Below are 20383 nucleotides of genomic sequence, written 5' to 3'. Positions count from 1 at the left end.
CCTTCGGGATGGACCCACGTGTGGGGAACGCTTAACGACTGCTTCACCCCCGCCGCGGGTGGGCCCGGTACTGCGATATCTTTGGGATCGGTTGACGTATGATGAGTTAATGTCTGCTTCACCTCCACCGTGGGTCGGCCCGGCATTGCAATATTTTCGGCGTTGGCCCACGTATGCGGGGGGCTTAACGCCTGCTTCACCTTCGCCGCGGATCGGCCCGATATTGCACTATCTTCAGGCCGACCTGTAGCGGATGTGAAACACTTTGCTTTTCGTTTGAGAGCTTTGACTGTCGTCAGCATTCGCTGCCATTCCATTTTCACGGAGTGGAATAGTTGTCAATTTTTCACTCCTTTTGGATGGCGGTAGTTATCGGCATCTCCTGGGCTGTGAAGGCCAGTTTAGTCATCGATTCGCTGCCCGCGGGCGATTAACCGAAGATGAATTCAGTTGTCACCATCAATTGCAGCAGGCAGGGCGTAGTTTATTGTTTTAATTAAAAATTTTATTTTATTTATAATGAATAACACAATTTTTATTTCATGATCTATTCCACGATCACGCCCATCCCTGTTGCTTCGTTACTTCACCCTTCTTTGTTTAGACTGATCCAGGGGCCCGGAAAGGGATTCGGTTCATCGTCGGGTGGTCTGTATGCTCGTGGAACTAGTTGTGGCCGGAGCGAAGTTGTATACGGCTAGGGCACTTCCGTCGTCCGCGAACAACCCGCGAACTAGTTCGTTGGGGCATTGGGGCGCAACCGCGTGAACGCAGTTGTGCCATTGCTCACGGGTTCGTCGGCGTCGTCTCCTTCTACAGCTGGTTCCGTTGCCGCTCATTGTTTAAGGGCGCATGAGCCATTCATTGGCAAGAGGAAGCTATTAGCGTCATCAACTATCATCATCAGCGATGGCTCGAACATCGTCGTCTTCCACCGATGGCTCCTATGTCGCTCGTTATTCCGGTGTAGAATTTCATTTCTGTTTTGTCGTCGTAATGGGAAGGCTGCGTTATTTTTTTATTTACGGACGCATAATATATTGCTTAAGGGGGTATGAGGCATTCATTTTCTTAAGTGATGGACGCATTGAATAACAGAGGTGATACGAGAATGTCACGATGACCACTGTTCAGCACAATAAATATGTTCGTACCTTTGTTCAAAATTCTGTCACCTCCGTGTCGTGCGCTAAACAGCTTCGCTGGTCGACCACCATCACATAGTGGAATAGCTCATGATTTTTTTTGCTTTTCGTATTATTTTTCTTTCATCTAGCGCATTCGTTTCCCCCTCCCCTGGTGCACGGTAGTCAACGGGGGATAATCTCTGGTTAACCTTCCTGTCTTTCCTTTGCCTTTCTCTCTCTCTCTCTTCTTATACTAATAAATATCAAGTTCAAAACCACACCGGTACTTAAACCTGAAAACAATGTAATTTTTCCTTACGCGGCTTTTTTACTGGCAGCGAGTGTAGTGGCGCTGCGTGATGACATTACAGGCTCCACACGGCGGGTTTCTTTAGGGGTGCCAGGAATTTTCATCGCGTCTGCGTTAGTTGGACCTAAAGTCCGAATGTATTTTGTTCTTCTTGCTTTCGAAAATAAAGCAGAAAATATATGTGCGGACTTTGGTCGGACACGAGTGCATTTCGAACACCACCCGAAGAGTTCAAGCGCGACGTTAATAAACCCAGCCACGTCTGTCAGTGCTTCGTCCTTCGGGCGGACCTGACAATTTTTGTCTTTGCCGCACGTGGCAAGTTCCTGATCCAGCAGAAATGACCTAATTGCTGAATTATACTAAAAGAACATGCTTCGACGTGACATTTTTCATCGCAAAATTTTTACCTGCTTATGGTAAAATAAGGTAGACAGCAAAAAGCACACCCGCATACACGCGGAAACCCACATACAATAACTCCAACAAGGCCCCGCAGGCACCCCCAGAAGTGATTGCGTGTGTAAGTGTGTGCATCAATGCCGCTGTTACCCCCTAATTTGTTTTACCATAATTAGTTACTAACTAGACCAACATCAAGTCCTTCTATTTTATCGCATTCTCAATGCGCTTTCTTGTGTATAGCCTTCTTCTGCGGTCTTGCACGCTAATGTTCTTTTCAGGTCATCATGCTTTGTTTGACCCGCCGTGGTTGCTCAGTGGCTATGGTGTTGGGCTGCTGAGCACGAGGTCGCGGGATCGAATCCCGGCCACGGCGGCCGCATTTCGATGGAGGCGAAATGCGAAAACACCCGTGTGCTTAGATTTAGGCGCACGTTAAAGAACCCCAGGTGGTCAAAATTTCCGGAGTCCTCCACTACGGCGTGCCTCATAATCAGAAAGTGGTTTTGGCACGTAAAACCCCAAATATTATTATTATTATGCTTTGTTTGGGCAGGCGTTCACTGGGTAAATGGGTCGTTGCTAGGCGATGCTCACTATTTCATCATTCTTTCTTACGTTTGTTATCAGGAAATTGTGTATATATTGCAAGCAAGCGCTAGAACAAGTCGATACGCGAGATTTATTATTTTTGATTTTCAGTCGATGACCTGATGGGAAGCTGTGAATTTAAGTTTGTTGAAATGCGGCATCGTTCACCTAACCGGCCGACCGACCGGCCGACCGACCGACCGACCGACCGACCGACCGACAGGCTGACTGACTGACTGACTGACTGAGAGAGATGGAGAGAGAGAGAGAGCGAGAATGCTAGTCGCGTTAAAATAGAATTTTCTGTGCTAGCTGGGAGTCCGGTCATGGGGAAAAATTGGCGAGCAAGAAAAGTGGATGCTTTGTTCACAGAATAACTTGAACACAATATTCAGCATAATGTTTAACATATTTATGAACTAAAGAAGACAAAGTGTAATAATAACAATGAACAGTTCCCATGGCAATATTATAGACGATGCTGATGTAGAAGGCTTCGCTCCTGGCCACTTTTTCTTCGGAGGCGTCGAATTCTGCGGCTCTCTTGGTAGTTGTGCTGCGAGCGGTAGTTGCGTGCTTCCGTCGCTGCACAAAAGGCATAAAGAATGCTTGGAGGGTGCTCTATATATTCAAATCACAGGACGCACCCTGTACCAGCACTTAAAAACAAGTTTATTTACAGCGTGCAGTGGGTTGCTCATTTTCATTTTAAACACGTGGCGGAGAGTTCCTATCTACCTGCTCGCTATTTCTATTTGAACGTGGGTTTTCGTTAACCTTCTGCGACAGCTTTTTGTCTTGGTGTCTCTACAGTTCATTCCTGTTCTGTGAAATAAGCTTGAATAAAATTTGACTGTGCCTATGTGATCTCCCTTTCATTTAGCTTTCTAGCACAGAAGCTATTAAGAAGTCTGTTTATCCCAATGCTTCATATGTGTATTTAACATCGTCGTTCTTTCAAGTCTTCCTTTGTGAAAATGTCCCAGTTGCCGGTGCTGCTAATAAGAAATACTCATGATAAGTATTTATAAGAAAACTAGTGGCGGCTTTTAATTCTCAAGTGAAAGTATGTTGATGCTTACTGACTCTGACTTGTTTTTTATCAGACTGAGGATAACTCTCAAAATGGCACCGTGAGTTAAGGTATGCTGTAAATTTTTCTTCGCTTTACCGTAAAATGAGTGTGCGTCAAGTAGTACGACATACTAATTGTTTGCTTATTATCCTGAATCACAACGATGAGGAGTCTGAGGCTATAATAATTGGAATTTAACCGCAAAAAGACGAGAACGTGTATTGAACTTGGCTGTAGTTCACTGCAATAGCGAGGAAATTCAGTGCACTCAAATTGAGAGACGCTTGGGCTAGTTGCCTCGAATATATATGCGCACATGGCTTTTTCAAATAATCAGATGCTATACACAGACTGAACCCGCTGGGATATCGCAAGCTGTGCTTTATCGTACGTAGCACCACATTTACGTTTCCATAAATAATGCAGTATAATTGCTGACCCTTTGTAGTTATCTGTTTCGTGATTGAGGTGCCAGTTAGTAAGATATGAAAAACGTTGAGAAACAAGCAGGGCATTTAGACTTTTGTGCAGTGCTGTTCTCATGCAATGTAAGTAAGCTGGGCGTTTTTTTGTGTGTGACAAAATGTTTCTAAAAGGTATTTCATATTTCAGTAACTTATGAACTCGTCAGCCTGCCTACGCAACTGTTTGTATATCAGATGCAATTCAATCAGCTGTAAATAGACGTGTGCGCGCTGCTGTGCCGGTGACGTTTCTTTCTTTTTTAATTCGAGCGTTGGAATTACTCACGATTGTCCGCACTATGCCTAATGCGTAAGTGTACGTGGTGTGATAAGTGCGCACAATTGAACTATATGTAAATTGTGCGTTTATCGCGTTTTAAGTTTCTTTTTTCACGATTCACATTCGTTCTTCTATTATGATACCGCACGTACGTATTGAGTCCCATATTCGTGTAACTAAGATAATCCGGCTAGCAGGCAGCGACTCTGGTGCCCACATCTTCTTAACATGCATTCAATAATTAGAAAAAAAATTACCTTAGCAGATAGATGTATGCAAATGTTTAGTGCCCATACATCAACAGTGTCAGCGTAAAGTAAAAACCTAAAAGCCGACAGGAATCTCCAAACGTAATTTCTTTTGCTGATACTGGAATCTTCAGAGAGATCACACAAGTTTGTAGAATATATCATGAATACCACACAGAAGTTTGCGAAAGCACTCTGCCGGCGGCAGTGAATCCCATTATTTATGGAACGGTTCATCGTAATGTTGGTAATTAATTAGAGAATTGCAATACGATCGCACACTTTTCAGGATTTTTATCAATATCTAAACACGAGCTTGCACGCTTACTATATAGTTCAACCTCGACACGCCATGTTGTCTGACTATGGCAATTACATAAATATATTCTAATGGCTGCTTCTTCGATCGTTTATCGAGAACTTGATATTTAATTTCGGGTCTCAAAGATTCACTACACACTCTGTAGGACCCTCAAGAATATTCAAACAAGAAGTACTTAGTTCAGCAAAATTTAAGCTTGGTACGGTCCTCTTATCAGCGTGTGGCAATCGTTTAAACTTTGCTCACAGACACGTGCACAAACTCGTGGCGGACGCGTCGGGCGGAGGATGTGGACGAACGTCGTTCGACTCTAAACGATCCAGCCGTATAAAGTGCTAGCTGCTTCTCGACGTTACCTTGAATTCTTGGACTTTAAGTGGCTAATGAGAATTTGACAAGTGAGATCATATTTCTTCAATTACTGTGTACTGAAAACCAGATGGCTGGGGAAAAATAACTTGTTCCATTCGCTCACAGAGCGCTCCCATATTAAATAATGGCGCCTTTTGGTTGCGGCAGCTATTACACTTGCGGATGGGTGGGACATCTTAAAAACGTGCCACATATTCTGGCAAAGTAGGCTTACTTCTGTACTAGTCGGAAACAATAAGAGCAATGGCGGCAGATTGTTACTTCTATCAAAGGTATTTGTCACATAAAGAAAAGCGGCCGAATTTTTTTACCAACTATCAGAACACATTGGAAAAATGTAGATTCATAGATCTGCTCTGGGTAGTGATTGACTGATTGGAAATATTTGCAACAAGAACTTTATGTCACCGCCTTCTTCACAGCGTTCATCATCATCAGCAGCAGCCTGGTTACGCCCACTGCATGGCAAAGGCCTCTCCCATACTTCTCCAACAACCCCGGTCATGTACTAATTGTGACCATGCCGTCCCTGCAAACTTCTTAATCTCATCCGCCCACCTAACTTTCTGCCGCCCCCTGCTACGATTCCCTTCCCTTAGAATCCAGTCCGTAACCCTTAATGACCATCGGTTGTCTTCCCTCCTCAATACATGTCCTGCCCATGCCCCCCATTCCTTTTTCTTGATTTCAACTAAAATGTCAATAACTAGCATTTGTTCCCTCACCCAATCTGCTCTTTTCTTATCCCTTAATGTTACACCCATCATTCTTCTTTCCATAGCTCGTTGCGTCGTCCTCAATTTGAGTAGAACCCTTTTCGTAAGCCTCCAGGTTTCTGCCCCGTAGGTGAGTACTGGTAAGACACAGCTATTATACACTTTTCTCTTGAGGGATAATGGCAACCTGCTGTTCATGATCTGAGAATACCTGCCAAACGCACCCCAGCCCATTCTTATTCTTCTGATTATTTCCGTCTCATGCTCCGGATCCGCCGTCACTACCTGCCCTAAGTAGATGTATTTCCTTACCACTTCCAGTGCCTCGCTACTTATTGTAAATTGTTGTTCTCTTCCGAGACTTTAAATATTACTTTAGTTTTCTGCAGATTAATCTTTAGACCCACTCTTCTGGTTTGCCTCTCCAGGTCAGTGAGCATGCACTGCAATTGGTCCCCTGAGTTACTAAGCAAGGCGATATCATCAGCGAATCGCAAGTTACCAAGGTATTCTCCATTAACTTTTATCCCCAGTTCTTCCCAATCCATGTCTCTGAATACCCCCTGTAAACACGCTGTGACTAGCATTGGAGAGATCGTATCTCCCTGCCTGACGCTTTTCTTTATTGGGATTTTGTTGCTTTCTTTAGGGAATTTGGCGGCAGCAGTTGCGGCGGCATGTCCTCCTTCTAAGAAAATTCTTCTTGCCAACAGGTTGATCAGTGGACTGTGTTCCTGCTAGTCCTTGGTTCCTGCGTCGTCTGTGGCCACCGTGGTTTCATTTCCACGTGCGCTTGCACTCGCTGCCAGTGCTTTCAAGCGTCTGAGCCCTGTACTGCCTGCTGCGTCTGCGCGGACTGCACGTGGCTTCAACGAGGACCATATAAGGACGCACACAACGGCACTGATTCAATTTGGCGGCAGCAGTTGCGGCGGCATGTCCTCCTTCTAAGAAAATTCTTCTTGCCAACAGGTTGATCAGTGGCCTGTGTTCCTGCTCGTCCTTGGTTCCTGCGTCGTCTGTGGCCACCGTGGTTTCATTTCCACGTGCGCTTGCACTCGCTGCGAGTGCTTTCAAGCGTCTGAGCCCTGTACTGCCTGCTGCGTCTGCGCGGACTGCACGTGACTTCAACGAGGACCATATATAAGGACGGACACAACGGCACTGATTCAATTTGGCGGCAGCAGTTGCGGCGGCATGTCCTCCTTCTAAGAAAATTCTTCTTGCCAACAGGTTGGTTTATTACTTCTGTACACTACCTAAAGATTAATTCTGCCGCAACTGCTGCCCAAACTTCTTGTTTCACTGTTCGTAGTGTATATACTTCACTATGCCTATCACAGCGGAACTGGCGAAAAAAATTGCATCTCCTGAACCAGTGCTGAAAGAGAAGTTGGACACACTGATCGATGATTTAGTGTCACGAATTAACATCAAGCTACATAATGTAGGACTAGGTGAGCACGCTTCCCTCTGTGAAAGTGTTCAGTTCATGAACAAGGAACTAGACACGATAAAACTAAAACAGGAAGAACTCGTAACCTCAAATAAGGCGCTCTTGTCGCGTAACGAAGCCCTCGAAAGAAAAGTGGCTGATTTAGAGCAATATTCGAGAATGAATAATGTGGAAATTAGGGGAATCCCTACATCGCAGGGTGAAGACTGCGGAGTCATCCTGAAGCGAATTGGCGATGCTATCGAGTACCCTCTCTTACCCGCTGACGTCGACACGGCTCACCGTGTGGCCTCTAAGTCAAATGAGAAGAGCATCATTGCTCGCTTCTGCTCACGCGATAAGAAAAACGAGTTCATCTGGAAGGCAAGAAGAGCTAGGCTTCGCACTGACCACATTGGTTTCACAGGTGGCACTAGCACGCCTGTCTATGTAAATTACCACTTGACCATTGATAACAAGAAGATGTTCTCGAAGGCGCTGGCACTCAAAAAAGAAAATAACTGGAAATACTTATGGACAGAAAACTGCCAGATAAAAGCCCGCAAAACTGATGATAGCTGGGTCTATCGCATTTTCACTGAGTCCGACCTTCAAATCTTCGCGTAATTCACTGTAAATATTTCTTTCCCTTTTTTCCATGGCCTTGCTTTACCCCGTTGACGTAAAATCTTGTCTTACCGCAAAAAAAGGATAACTCATTCACTTCAATGCTCGTAGCCTTTGTAAGAACATAGATGGAATTAATAACTTGATTGCCTCACTTCACCATGTCTTCACTTTTATCTGCATATCGGAGACTTGGCTTTGTGATTCCGACAACAACATGAGCGGCTTTCCATCTTATCAACCGGAGTATTGTTATCGTCCAACTAACAGTCATGGTGGCGCCGCCGTTTTTGTTTCACAAGCTGTCACCTACGCTTGCAGATTTGATCTGGCAGTTAACCTGAATCATTGTGAGTCAGTGTGGATAGAAGTCGATCGGTCATTCCTTAATAACAATCAGAACTTGATCCTTGGTTGCATTTATCGCTCACCGTCATCTTCGCTTAACGATTTCTTGCTTTCTCTTGATGCAGTATTGTCCAAGTTAGCTTTTGAAAATAAGGATGTGGTGATTGTAGGTGATATTAATATTAACTTACTTGACACTGAAGCTACCTCGTAGACAACTTACACAGATTGTTTTGCTGGATTCGGTTTTGAATCACTCATTGACTGCCCAACTAGGGTAGCCTCTCGTGGGAGCAGTACGCTTATTGATCACGTGTTATCTAACATATCACCACCGCCTTGCTCCGGGATTATTAATACTGACATAACCGATCATTTTCCTCTTTTTCTTACATTTAACAATGAAATACATGAGAACGATAATAGCTACTTTACTTCCGTATTTAGTGCAGATACCTTTATTGAAGCCATCAGTGAAACTGATTGGTCGCCAATTAATTATTTGTCTGATCCCGAAGATGCACTAAACAAATTCTGCACTTTATTTTTATTGGCCGTTTCAACTAACACACGCACTGTTAAATGTGGGGAAAAGTATAAATATCCGTGCAACCCATGGATGACGGACGGTCTTCTATAGATAGAAAGATTAAGAAAGAAGGAAAACATGTACAAGAAAACTAAACGTCAGCCCTTTAATACTAGACTAGCTAGACGCTATAGTAGGTACTGTAAATAACTGAATGTTTTACTTAAACAGGCAAAAAAAAGTACCATGAAAATAAATTTGATCAGAATAAGGACAACCCCAAAAAGCAATGGCAGTTATTGAACTCTTTTCTAAACAAATCGTTTGTTGATGCCTCTATAACCAAAATAAATTACAATGGTCTCACTCTTTCTGAGCCCAACGAAATTGCTAATGCTTTTTCGGACTACTTTTCTTCTGTTTACACTAATAACAACATACATGCGCAGTTTCATGATACTTTGAGCCGTACGACACAATCATTCTTCTTGTTACCAGCTACACCAAATGAAGTGTGCTCCACGATTGCTAACCTTAAAAATACAGGGCCTGGCTTAGACAATATTTGTGTCAGGCATTTAAAACTGGTTGCGCATTTAGTTTGCGACACGCTCTGTAATATTATCAACCTTATGTTCAAAGAAGGTGCATTCCCTTCATTTTTTAAGAATGCCAAGATTATTCCTGTTTTTAAAAAAGGCGACAAACACACTGTTAATAATTACCGACCAATTGCAATTCTTTCCTGCCTTAGTAAACTCATTGAGAAATTATTTGTTAAACGTCTTAATAACTGCTTAACCAAGTTTAAATTGCTAAAGAACAATCAATATGGTTTCCGCCGAGGAAGTTCCACAAATCTAGCTGTTCTATCTCTAACTCACTACATAAAAAATGTATTGACTCGGGAAACTTAGTCTGATCTGTATTTTTAGACTTCAGTAAAGCTTATGACACGGTTACCCATCAAGCCCTGTTTAATAGACTTGACTCTTATGGTATAACCGGTCCTGCGCTAACATTCTTAAAAAATTATTTACTTGACCGACCATACACAGTACATGCAGCAAATACTTTCTCAGTAACAAAATGTATTAACCAAGGTGTACCACAGGGATCAGTTCTGGGCCCTTTGCTTTTCCTTTTATATATTAATGATCTTCCGGATTCTCTTAACTCCACCAACTGCGTTCATTGCAATTTATACGCAGATGATACAACCATATCTTCATCTGACAAATCTGTTACTACTGTTACTTCTAAGTTAAATATTGCATTAAGTAACATTATAAAATGGTGTAGCAACAATTACTTAGTTCTTAATCCTTTAAAAACTAAATTTATGTTATTCAAAAGTTCTCAAAGGGCCTTAACTTCTATTCCTGAAGTAAAGCTTGGAATTCATTCAATTCCCGTTAGCACCGATATCACTTTTCTTGGCATACATCTTGACCCTAACCTTACATTTCGCTCTCACTTCCAACACCTCAAGCACAAGACTGCGTTTGGTATACGTGCATTAATTGAAGCTCGCCCTTTTTTTCTCGTGAGGCTCTGCTAGCGTTGTATTATGCGTTCATTCATAGTCACATTAATTACGGCCTTGTTTCATGGGGCAACACGTACGCTTGTCACTTATCATCAATTCAACATATACAAAATCACTCAATACGCATTATTACTTCTAGCTCCATGCAATCCAATGCCTCTTTGTTACTTCGCGCGTATAATATCTTGTCTATTAATAATTTGTTCCAGTTTAACATACTCGTCTTACTCCACAAGTTGCTTCATAATAACTTTACGTATCCGTTCATTGCAACTGACCTTTTGCAGAATAAAAATATGAGCAGATTTGCGGCTAACAACAATATCTTGTTACCCATGGTTCATACCAATTACGGCAAAAAAAAAAAAACATCTTCCTTCGCTGCAATTTCTCTTTGGAATGAATTACCATCAACCATAAAATCCTGTACTTCTCTTGGAATTTTTAAAAATCACCTTAAGCATCATTTCCTGCGATAACTTAACTACGAAATGGCGGTGTACCTTTGACATTTATCTCACATGTCATTTCTTGTATTTCATTCATGCTTTTTTCCGACTTTCTGTTATAACGTGCTTTTTCGTGTTTGATTGTAAATGACATGTCTAATGATGTATTTGATCTATAGATGTTGTTTATAATACGCTAATTTGCTGACTATTGATATCACCATCAATGTTGTTATTATTAACCGAGGGTCCCATTACAGTTCTTTCACTTTGGGACCCTCGTCTGTATATTTGTCATGTAATTACTTCTTTTTTTTGGAACGAATAAATCTGAATCTGAATCTGAAAGGACTATGGTGGCTGCGTTTATGGTCGCTGCGATTATGGTGGCTGCGCAGCGTTCATTTCTTAAATTAATGAAAATTGATTCTAGGTGAAGTCAAACATTTACGCCATTTAACAGTTAGCAATATGACGTGGACGAGTCGCTTGCATTTAATCTGAAAAAGTCCGAACACCATGAAGCATCAAAATAAATTAAAACATCGTGTGGGTCCCATTTATTTGTGCCCATGGAGACACATTGGTACGGGGAGCAAAGGGAAACGCTAATTGAGTAAAGAATATTTTATAGGGTAATTACTTCTTTCGTAAATAATTTGCTGAACAATCCACTACTTAAAACCTCCTCCAGGCTGTCCAAAACGCTATTATGGGCTCCCATTGGCTTTCCAGCACTTAAATCAGAGCTTTTAGGTGCCACATTCAGCGTATTAAGACGGATAGGTTGGGCTTTGTGAGCTTAGAAGAGCACGCTCACACAGAAATAAATATATCCTATTGCTCTGTGAAAATACTCTTCTAGTGTGCACAATGTCTCCACAAACACTTAGCAGCCCGCGGCATGTTAATTCTATGTATCAAACAGAAACGTGAACGCTGACACCCACGCTTGAAGAACGTTACTTCTAGGAGCCGGGCTTTTTCCTTGTATCTCGACACTGCGGCCAACCTCGCCTTGTCGTTGCGTCCGCATTGCGCTGTCGCCGAGCTTACATAATGCGCCAACGTATACCTGTACCTGAAGCATAGCTGTACTAGAGTGGTTCACCTTGTTACGACAGCCTTCTTCCACAAATCACAGATCTCCGTCTTCGACGTTTGCATGATGGAGTAGTTGCGCGGCTTCAGAACGAGGAGCTGACGACTCTCTGCTGTGTATGCTGGCCATTCGAACCCGGCTGAAGGAAACTCTGGTTTGCTGAAAATACAGAGCAAGTGCTTGACTTCAGGGTAGCAAGAGTAAGGGCAGTACAAACAGCGGCTAATGATGTGCAGCAGAGACAAACAGCAAACAGTAGCAGAAGATATGCGCATGGTTACGCCTTTGATGAGGCACGCGTCACGCGAGGCCAGCGTGAGCTGCTCTGTATTATTGGTACGCCTTGAGAGAGAGTAAAACATCTTTATTAATAATATTTGAATGGCGAGAGCAGTGTGGGAGAAACCCTCAGTCCAGGGTCCCTAAGATGATTCCGGCGATGTTTCGAGCCCGTTGTACGGTTTGAAGCGGGCTGTTAAAATTAAACATACATTATAGACGTCGCCCCAGAGAGGTACATAAAATGTTTCGCAGGTACACCCGCGTAACGCACGTTGTAACTGCTGCAGAAGCACTTCCCCACCGGCGTGGACTTCGCTAGCGGGTAGTGGTAAATTAGCATAAATTTGTGCTTTAATTTTGTTACGAAAGCTCTTTTAAAGTGTCACCCGTTCTAATGAAACTGTATTTCTCTTCACCTGGTCACCTACTATTTCTTGCTCGTCTTCATTTTCCTCTGCTTGCAAGTTTCCTACTTTCGAGGTGCTACTTTCACATTCATTTAAAAAATGCGGATAATCTATTACTGTAAGTATCTACCCGGTTACGTATGAAATATGCACCGCACATGGCTATACATACAATTTGCATACACATGTATAAACATATCACTAGAGCTCATTCAATCAATGAATAAAAAATTAGCTTTAGCCAGACATTTGAAAGAATGCATACAAAAATAGTTGGACCAAAGAGGTCTTTATACGTGCTCAAAATTTGCATTTCTAATCTTTGTGTGCACGTTTATTGTTATAATGTTAATCTCAAAATTCATTTGATGAAAACTATTTGCTCTGTTTATTTTTGTAGAACTGTTCTTTTTTAAATAAAATAAATTGCCTACTCCTGTTTTTCCGCCTGTCAATACAAAATAATAACGTAAATATGCGCCTTCGAGGAGACGTGGTGATGAATTCGGAGTTTTGGGGGCGCACTTGTTACATTACACATTTGAAAAATAAATAGAAATAGTTAGTCCTTAGCTACAGAACAAAGTCCACGCTGAAGCAAGCTATGAGGATAATGCATTGTTTGAAACGAAAGCGCAGGGGAGATGGTCGCGGTGAGGCGCAGGTGGTCAAAATTAATCCGGTGTCCCCCGATAGCCCATGCCTCATAATCACATCGGGATTGTGGTGTTTAAAACCACAGAATTTCGTTAATTTTAACAATTGTCTGGTTAATGAATATAATTGAGACATGTTTTAAAGTAACAGTGATGCTTCACTCACGTTTTATTCTCAATACAATACGTTCTCGGAACGTCCACTGACGATTTCACTGGTTTTTTCAAGACTGTTTGATCGCGGGTTGCAATGAAATCCCCTGCCAAAATGCTTGATTGTATCCACTTTGGTATTTTTTCGTTGAATTAGTGCACCCTCGTATAAGTAAAAAGGCCTTCAGCGAGAAACGTTTGATACAAGCATTTGCATGAAAGCTTTTCACGATCGCCTGCCGTCTGTGATCTGGGTAATAATTTAGTGGATGGCCGCCGACACGATAAATAATAAGAAACGTTTACACGTGCCAAATGGGTTCCAAATTCATCTTCTGATTGGCTGCCGCCTTATACAGGTTTTGCGACTGTTTTATACAGCTAGAGAACGCACTCTTATTACAATCACTGAGTTAGTGATACATATAGCAATGTGTGCGCCCAGTCTGAGAACGCGTGCACGTATCCTAGAGAGATAGCACCATGATAGCGCTATTCCCCACGGCCACAATTGAGATAACAACTAAAAAGTTATTAATAATTTGATCATCATTAGGCATAATTTATTAACCGAAAGAATTAAACTCTTCAAGGTTGCCCATGTATGCGGAATGCGCTGCAGTAGCAGGTTGTTGGATCATTTCGATATAATGGAGAGAAGTAACAAAGCATGCGGCAATATACGTACTAGAGAAAATTTATATTATCATCTGACCCATCGGAGCACACTCGCAACATGTATCGCACGTACTACAGCTAGGCGGGCGCTGTAACGCCTGTTCGGCCGAAAAAGAAATATTTGGCATCGAAGACAAGGTAATCCCCAGCTACTATCTGCGAATCTGCAAAGAGCCTAGCTACTGAAGTGCGCATGGAATTTACGGACGCCTTAATTTTGCGCCAGCGCTTTAAAAGCAAGCAGTTGTTCCTTTAGGAAGCTGTCATGTACATCTGCTAAAGTGACGAGTTGCCATGTCCTGAACTATGGGCACTTAAAAGGAACTTAAAGCCATGCTGTGCATTTTGTTATTCCGTCGTCAAAATAAAACCATGTACTGCGTTTTCGTCCTTCATCCGCTTGTTTGTACATGCTGTATAACAAACCTAACCATGTCAAACCAACTAGCCGGCCAGCACATCCGGAAATTCTGAAAGGAAGTACGATATGGTTAATGTTGCATCAGGCTCTATTGTTTTCAATTCTAATTTTGCATTTATGTTGAAACTATAATGCACACAATTAAGACCTGATTGGACAACTACAAAATGAAAATAATGTGAGGTTGCTAAGGGGGCTTGACATATGACCATTATTCAGTAAGCGTCTACTGAAGGCGGAGTAAAATATAGCACGAAAGGCTACAGTATAGATAAAGTTACCAGCTGTAATGGAGTGCGGTGATCGCTGCATGAACATAGCGCCGTGCGTTTTCTTTTTTTTTTTTTTTGAGCGTACAAACGTGCATAAGACAAAGTTGTTCATGCGCTCTAATGATTAGAGGGTCAGCAATAGATTATACGAAAGTAAGAGGCTGCTGTCTGAAAAAAGAACGTTCGATGAATATTTATGCTTGGAAGGGTCGTTGAGATCGAAAAGCCTGTCCAGATGTCAAACAGCTTAGTATGCGTATTCACAAATAGTCCTTTGGCACGTGCCTTGATTCTTGGCATGAAACCACGGCAGTGCTGTTGGCACTTGCTGCCGCTTTTCTGCTTCAAGGGTATTCCTACAAGCGGCCTTTATATGAGCTTATTATGGAAGAAAGATCCTGGCTGATTCGAAGCTGCAGTGCTGCTTAATTACCACGTTCACGGGGAAATGTCATTTAGCAATAGACCGAGCGTTACGCAAATGAGGTGACCGCGTTTTTTGGCGTATCGTGACCTGGAACAGCGGTGTGTGCCGAGTGCCACGTTGGCTCGAGCAGAGCCGTGTACATGCACAGCGGCTGTTTTATGTCAAGACGTTCAACGTGTCATCCATTGCGCAGACGGGATGCGTTACCTCCACGGGAAGAATAAGTGATCATGAATGCTAAAACACTATGTACAATTCTGTACACTTGGCTGGGATACAAAAGACGAGTACCTCATCTATGTTACCAAAGCAGCAATCAAAAACGCAAAGCACATATTTACATTGGAATTTAATTACACATTTGGGGTTGCTGCAATAATGGAGAAAGCTATTTAAATGTAAGGGAACCTTTAAGCTGACCTGTTCATTGTTTACAAATTTAAGAAAGTATCGCTTTGTGTAGCTGTAATTGTTTAGTTAACGTCTTTCTAAGCACACAAATCCTTTTTGCAGTAACAAATAACGGACTTCAAAATAACAGCGTGACAAGAAATAACAGAGAAAATATTCATTTTCGGGAATGCTGCATGGAACAGTCGAATTCTTTAAACTTAGCGTTAAGTAACAGAAAAGTCTGCATACTTACGGTCATACGTTCACTTCAGTTACTATATACTGTATGGTAGTAGGATACGGTAATAGACTATGGTGGTGGTGCAGTAGGTATCCGCGTAACGTACCCTTTTTATGCATTCCATGCGATATTCTTAATATGATAATTTACTTTTGCGAATTAACTTACCCGTTCCGTATAAAGTGGGCGAAAGCTTCGACTATCTCCTTCATGAATATCTCTTCATCCTTTGTGTAGTCCTGCGTCTGCAGGAACCTTTTGCCTACGTTACCCAAGGGTTCTGTGTAGCGTCTTTGGTCTCTCATAAGGGGCAGCGATCCGAGCGTGTATAGCAAGTCTGCGCCATGCGCCACACCCATCCACGCCGGCACGAAGCTGTGAGAAGCCTTGTGAGCAAACAAGTATCGGTACACACGAACTTCATCCATCGCAGCGGCGTCGGCAAACAGTTCCGTCGGGCAGTCGAGGAATACGTCCCCGACGATTTCAGCTGTAATGTCCCTGGCTTGCTCGTACGTGCGATTGGCATCGTCTTCACCGTAATACATGTCAGCGAGCAGCCGTGCTTTCGATAACGGCATTTCAAACATCATCGACAGTGCGGCGGCTCCTAGCATTCTGTGCTCGTCTGGTTGCGCATCTGACAGTGCTGGGAAGGCTCTGAGTACCATATTGTAGAACATGGTACCCTCGTTCACCGTTGTGCCAATCAGGACGTCCCGAACTCCAAATTTTTCCCACGAGCTCGCAGTCATGAACGGGTGCGGGAAGAAAGTATCGTTCTCGATAGGGACAAACCATCGCTGAAGAATGCGCGTTGACTGTATCTCTTCGAACACACTCGAAGCCTCCGCTTGTCGAAGGCAGTACATTACGTCGCGTAGCTGATCACCTGCGCTTTCGTTAGTGATGTTGGAGCATTTCAACATTGACACTATGTTATTAAAACTGGCTCGCGTGTTGAAGACCTTGTTCAAAATCAAGGAGAAGGGCGCGCCGCTCTGCATAATGGCCTTCTGGAAAAGGCCCACGCTGTGAGAAGACTGTGCATGCAGCGCTACTGACATGGCGCCAGCGCTTTGTCCCCACAAGGTGATCCGGGCAGGATCTCCTCCAAAGTGGGCGATATTGTTGTTTACCCACTTGAGCACAAGGTTTTGGTCCCACAGACCCAAGTTTCCTCCAGACTCGGGATCTTGGGCGTCCAAGAAGCCAAACATGCTGACCCTATAATTGAAGGTCACGAACACGACGTCGCCCTCGAGGGCGACAAAGTTTGCGGGGTCGTACAGAAAAAGCGCTGAGTCGCCCCACTGAAAGGCGCCGCCGTGGATGAAAACAACCGTGGGAAGCGGCACATTACGGCAGGCAGCTCTTTTCCGCGTAGTTGCACACTCCTGGCCTCTGGCTGGCCGCCACACGTTGACGTGGAGGCAGTCCTCTGACGCACCCGAATAGTCGAGCGCCAGAGGGCCAAGCAAGTCGAATGGTACTTGCCGACAGGCGCTTGGCTTTGATGTAGCGTTGTACGGACCTTCCCACGGAGATACAGGCCGAGGTCTTCGGAAACGAAGCTCACCGATTGGAGGCTCGGCATACGGTATTCCGAGGAAGGCGTCCACTTCGGTTCCACCAGCTTGGACCCGCGTGCCCACTACAAATCCCGAGTCGATTCGCACTTTAGGAGAGTCTTTCGCAGCAACGAGCAATACTGCTGCAACCAGCAGAGAGGCCAGAAGGCATACCTTGACAGCAGTCATTCTCCTCCTACCAGGAAGATCCAGAGCTCACCGAAAATTGCTCTGCCTGGTATAGGTTACTCTGACGAGAGTCCGCTTTTCGTCCGACACGTGTGGCCATGTAAAGCCTCACTTCCTTCATCATCCGCTATGGTCAAAGTTATATGGCCTTCGAGAGACTTCAGGCGGAAGGAACGCTATTTACTACGGCGAGAGGGGCGCATTTTTTCCGCCTCATAATAGCGTTATCTTCAATCACCGCTCCAGGCACCACTCGCAGATTGTCCTTCGGCACACTTTTATGATTGCCGAGAGCGTTTACTGTTTGTCCGACCAGACTACCACCGTAATAGCTGAATGAGTAAGTATTCAGGGTCTTTGGACTAATAACAATAAGCAACGTTTCTCGCTTTTTTGCCACTTCTAGAATCCGCTAAATTGGACAATAATTTGTCCTCCTCATTGATAATTTTGAAGAATTCTAAATAAATGAAACGTCGATGCCACAGTCAGATGTGATTGTACCGTCGGTGACTAGAACCCAATACGCGCTTTCACTGAGGGGTCAGTCACCAAGGTCACTCACCGATTCGTACCTCACCTTCGCAGTCTATATCGCAACCGCAAGGCGGGCTGCTTGAAGCGAAATGTGTGTGTGCTTTGCTACTTTCGCCCCACCATGCTTTCGTGACTGTAGGCCAGCCTAAATTTATCAGATCAGTTGGATAGCACAGTTTAGAAGCATCGCATAGTTATTTAGTGTCTTCAGCCGACTTCATGCACGCTACTTTCTACTAGAAAATGATTAAGTACACGCACTAATTTAAGCTTGCAGAGTACGAAACTGAGCGATAGTTTGTTTTCTCGCGAATTGTCTAGAGCCTGAAGCTAAGGATGACAAGCGCAGTTCACTTGGTAGGCTCTTGTGTGAATCCTTGATTCTTTACTACATACTGTTTAGGGCACGCTGGTTTGCCTGAATGTTACTTCACATTACGCGCCATAACCGCCTTTATAACTGTCATGTACTGGCGTACTCAGTAGACAGAACGTACTAACGTATATTCCTCAGATCACAAGGCTCGAGTACACAGGGACATCTTGCACACGAGCTTCTAGAAGTGCAAATTAAAATAGAAACAGAATAAGAAAGCAGTAAAGGCAAAATCACACGGGCAGGTCCCTTCAAGACAAAGAAGGCTTATAATTTTTTGTGATGAACTATGGAGCCTGAGAGGAGATACGTTTCTTGGTCGCCACATATATACCTCGAGTAGAATATTTTGATGCAGCGTTTTCCACGCCTACTGCCGCTGAAAGGCGGGTTCAACTAGGTTCGGCTGAATATTCAGCTAGATAAAGGCTTATGAACTAAAATGCACTCTGGTTTTCTTAAGTATTGAGTTTCGTTCTGTCGTCTAATTTACGCCCGATATAAGCGGATTTGGCTTGATTCCCATTGAACCCTGCAGTAAACTCGAAAAGCTTTTGACCATTTTTAACTCTGATTTGTTGGGTGGTGCCGGTGGTGATGGTGGTGAGTTGTAGCAACAGGTGGGTTTAGCCTAGCGATCAAGGCCGGCATTTGCTCCGCCCGAGCGTCTCCTATAATATGCCTGTGGTGTTTCAGCACATGCCAATTTGTCCACATTTCTGCCCAGAATGGCACTTTCGTGTTTAGTCTCGCTTTTGCGCCTTTTTTTCTTAAGTTCTCGGAATGGCGGGCTTATTTCTCTGTTGCTTTATTCTCAGAGGCAGGAAGGACAGCCTTAATTTATCACGTAAGTTGGATAGCACAATTTAGAAGCTGCTACGTCGAAACAAGTTCCTCACCTCTTCCATAAAATTTTACCAGATTACGCTGCGACTAGGAAATACGTGGACAACTACGGTGCAGAGTAAACAAATAATGGCGATAATAGGAAGCTTTAGATTTGCGCGCCCGAGGCCTAGAATAAGAAGAAGTAGCAGAAGAAGTATTTATTTCCATATCACAAAATACAGGTAAGCAAACACTTGTCGGACCTGTAGCCAAAGGCTAGTTAATGGTCCGATAAAATATACACAGGCAAAAACCTAGCACAGTAGAAATAGGTAACATAAAGACAGTAACGTATGTCATGATAACAATGGAGGAAATAAGAATGGTATACGGAATAATATCCATTGCGATTATTTAACAAACAGTAACATCTGTTATGTAAATTACATACAACTTAATCAAGGGGAATAAAGTCAATATACTGTGCACAAAAGAAAATAGTTTACAATTCAAGCTTATAATGTTCTTAAAGAGCATACCATAATGCATAATTTATTTTTACAATGTTAGCCCAGAAAACACACCAGCGCATCTCCAAATGACTACAGTATAAGCTAAATTTATTATTGGCTCAATTCAATGCAAATCGATAATGACATGTGCATGAATTATTGTCGTTAACAAGGTCAAACAGTATTATTTGAGAGCCCTTTGGAAGTGTGAGGAATTAATGATTCTCTCTGGCAGTTCAGGGAGCAATCCACTGGGCTTACTACTGAACATAAAAAAAAAATGGGTACAAAAGTCGTGATCTCTGTTCTTTCCGCCCCACTTGAAACGAAGACTGGGGAACAAAAGACATAAATGCGCTTGTGCCTGTTGTTCCTCAGTCCTCAAGTGGGGCGAAAATGACATCGATGATTGAATTGTAACCAACTAGCTCAAAGCAATCCCCTTCAATACAATCTAACTTGCGAACTGCATCACAGCGCTGTCCTGCAGTGGT

General features: G+C 43.3%; 1 protein-coding gene across 1 annotated transcript; it reads right to left on the bottom strand.

Annotated features, from left to right (window-relative positions):
- Window positions 1-2827: 2827 nt before the first annotated feature.
- On the bottom strand, window positions 2828-17769 carry LOC142582320 (acetylcholinesterase-like). Its single transcript, XM_075691889.1, has 3 exons — window positions 16045-17769; window positions 11956-12105; window positions 2828-3015 (listed from the first exon to the last, which is right to left on the bottom strand). The coding sequence occupies exons 1-3, from the start codon at window positions 17634-17636 to the stop codon at window positions 2850-2852; spliced, it is 1908 nt and encodes a 635-aa protein (XP_075548004.1). The 5' UTR covers window positions 17637-17769; the 3' UTR covers window positions 2828-2849.
- Between the last annotated feature and the right edge of the window lie 2614 nt (window positions 17770-20383).

This window comes from Dermacentor variabilis, chromosome 5 (genome assembly GCF_050947875.1).
Source record: "Dermacentor variabilis isolate Ectoservices chromosome 5, ASM5094787v1, whole genome shotgun sequence".
NCBI lineage: Eukaryota > Metazoa > Arthropoda > Arachnida > Ixodida > Ixodidae > Dermacentor > Dermacentor variabilis.
This window is presented reverse-complemented; position numbering and strand designations above follow the sequence as displayed.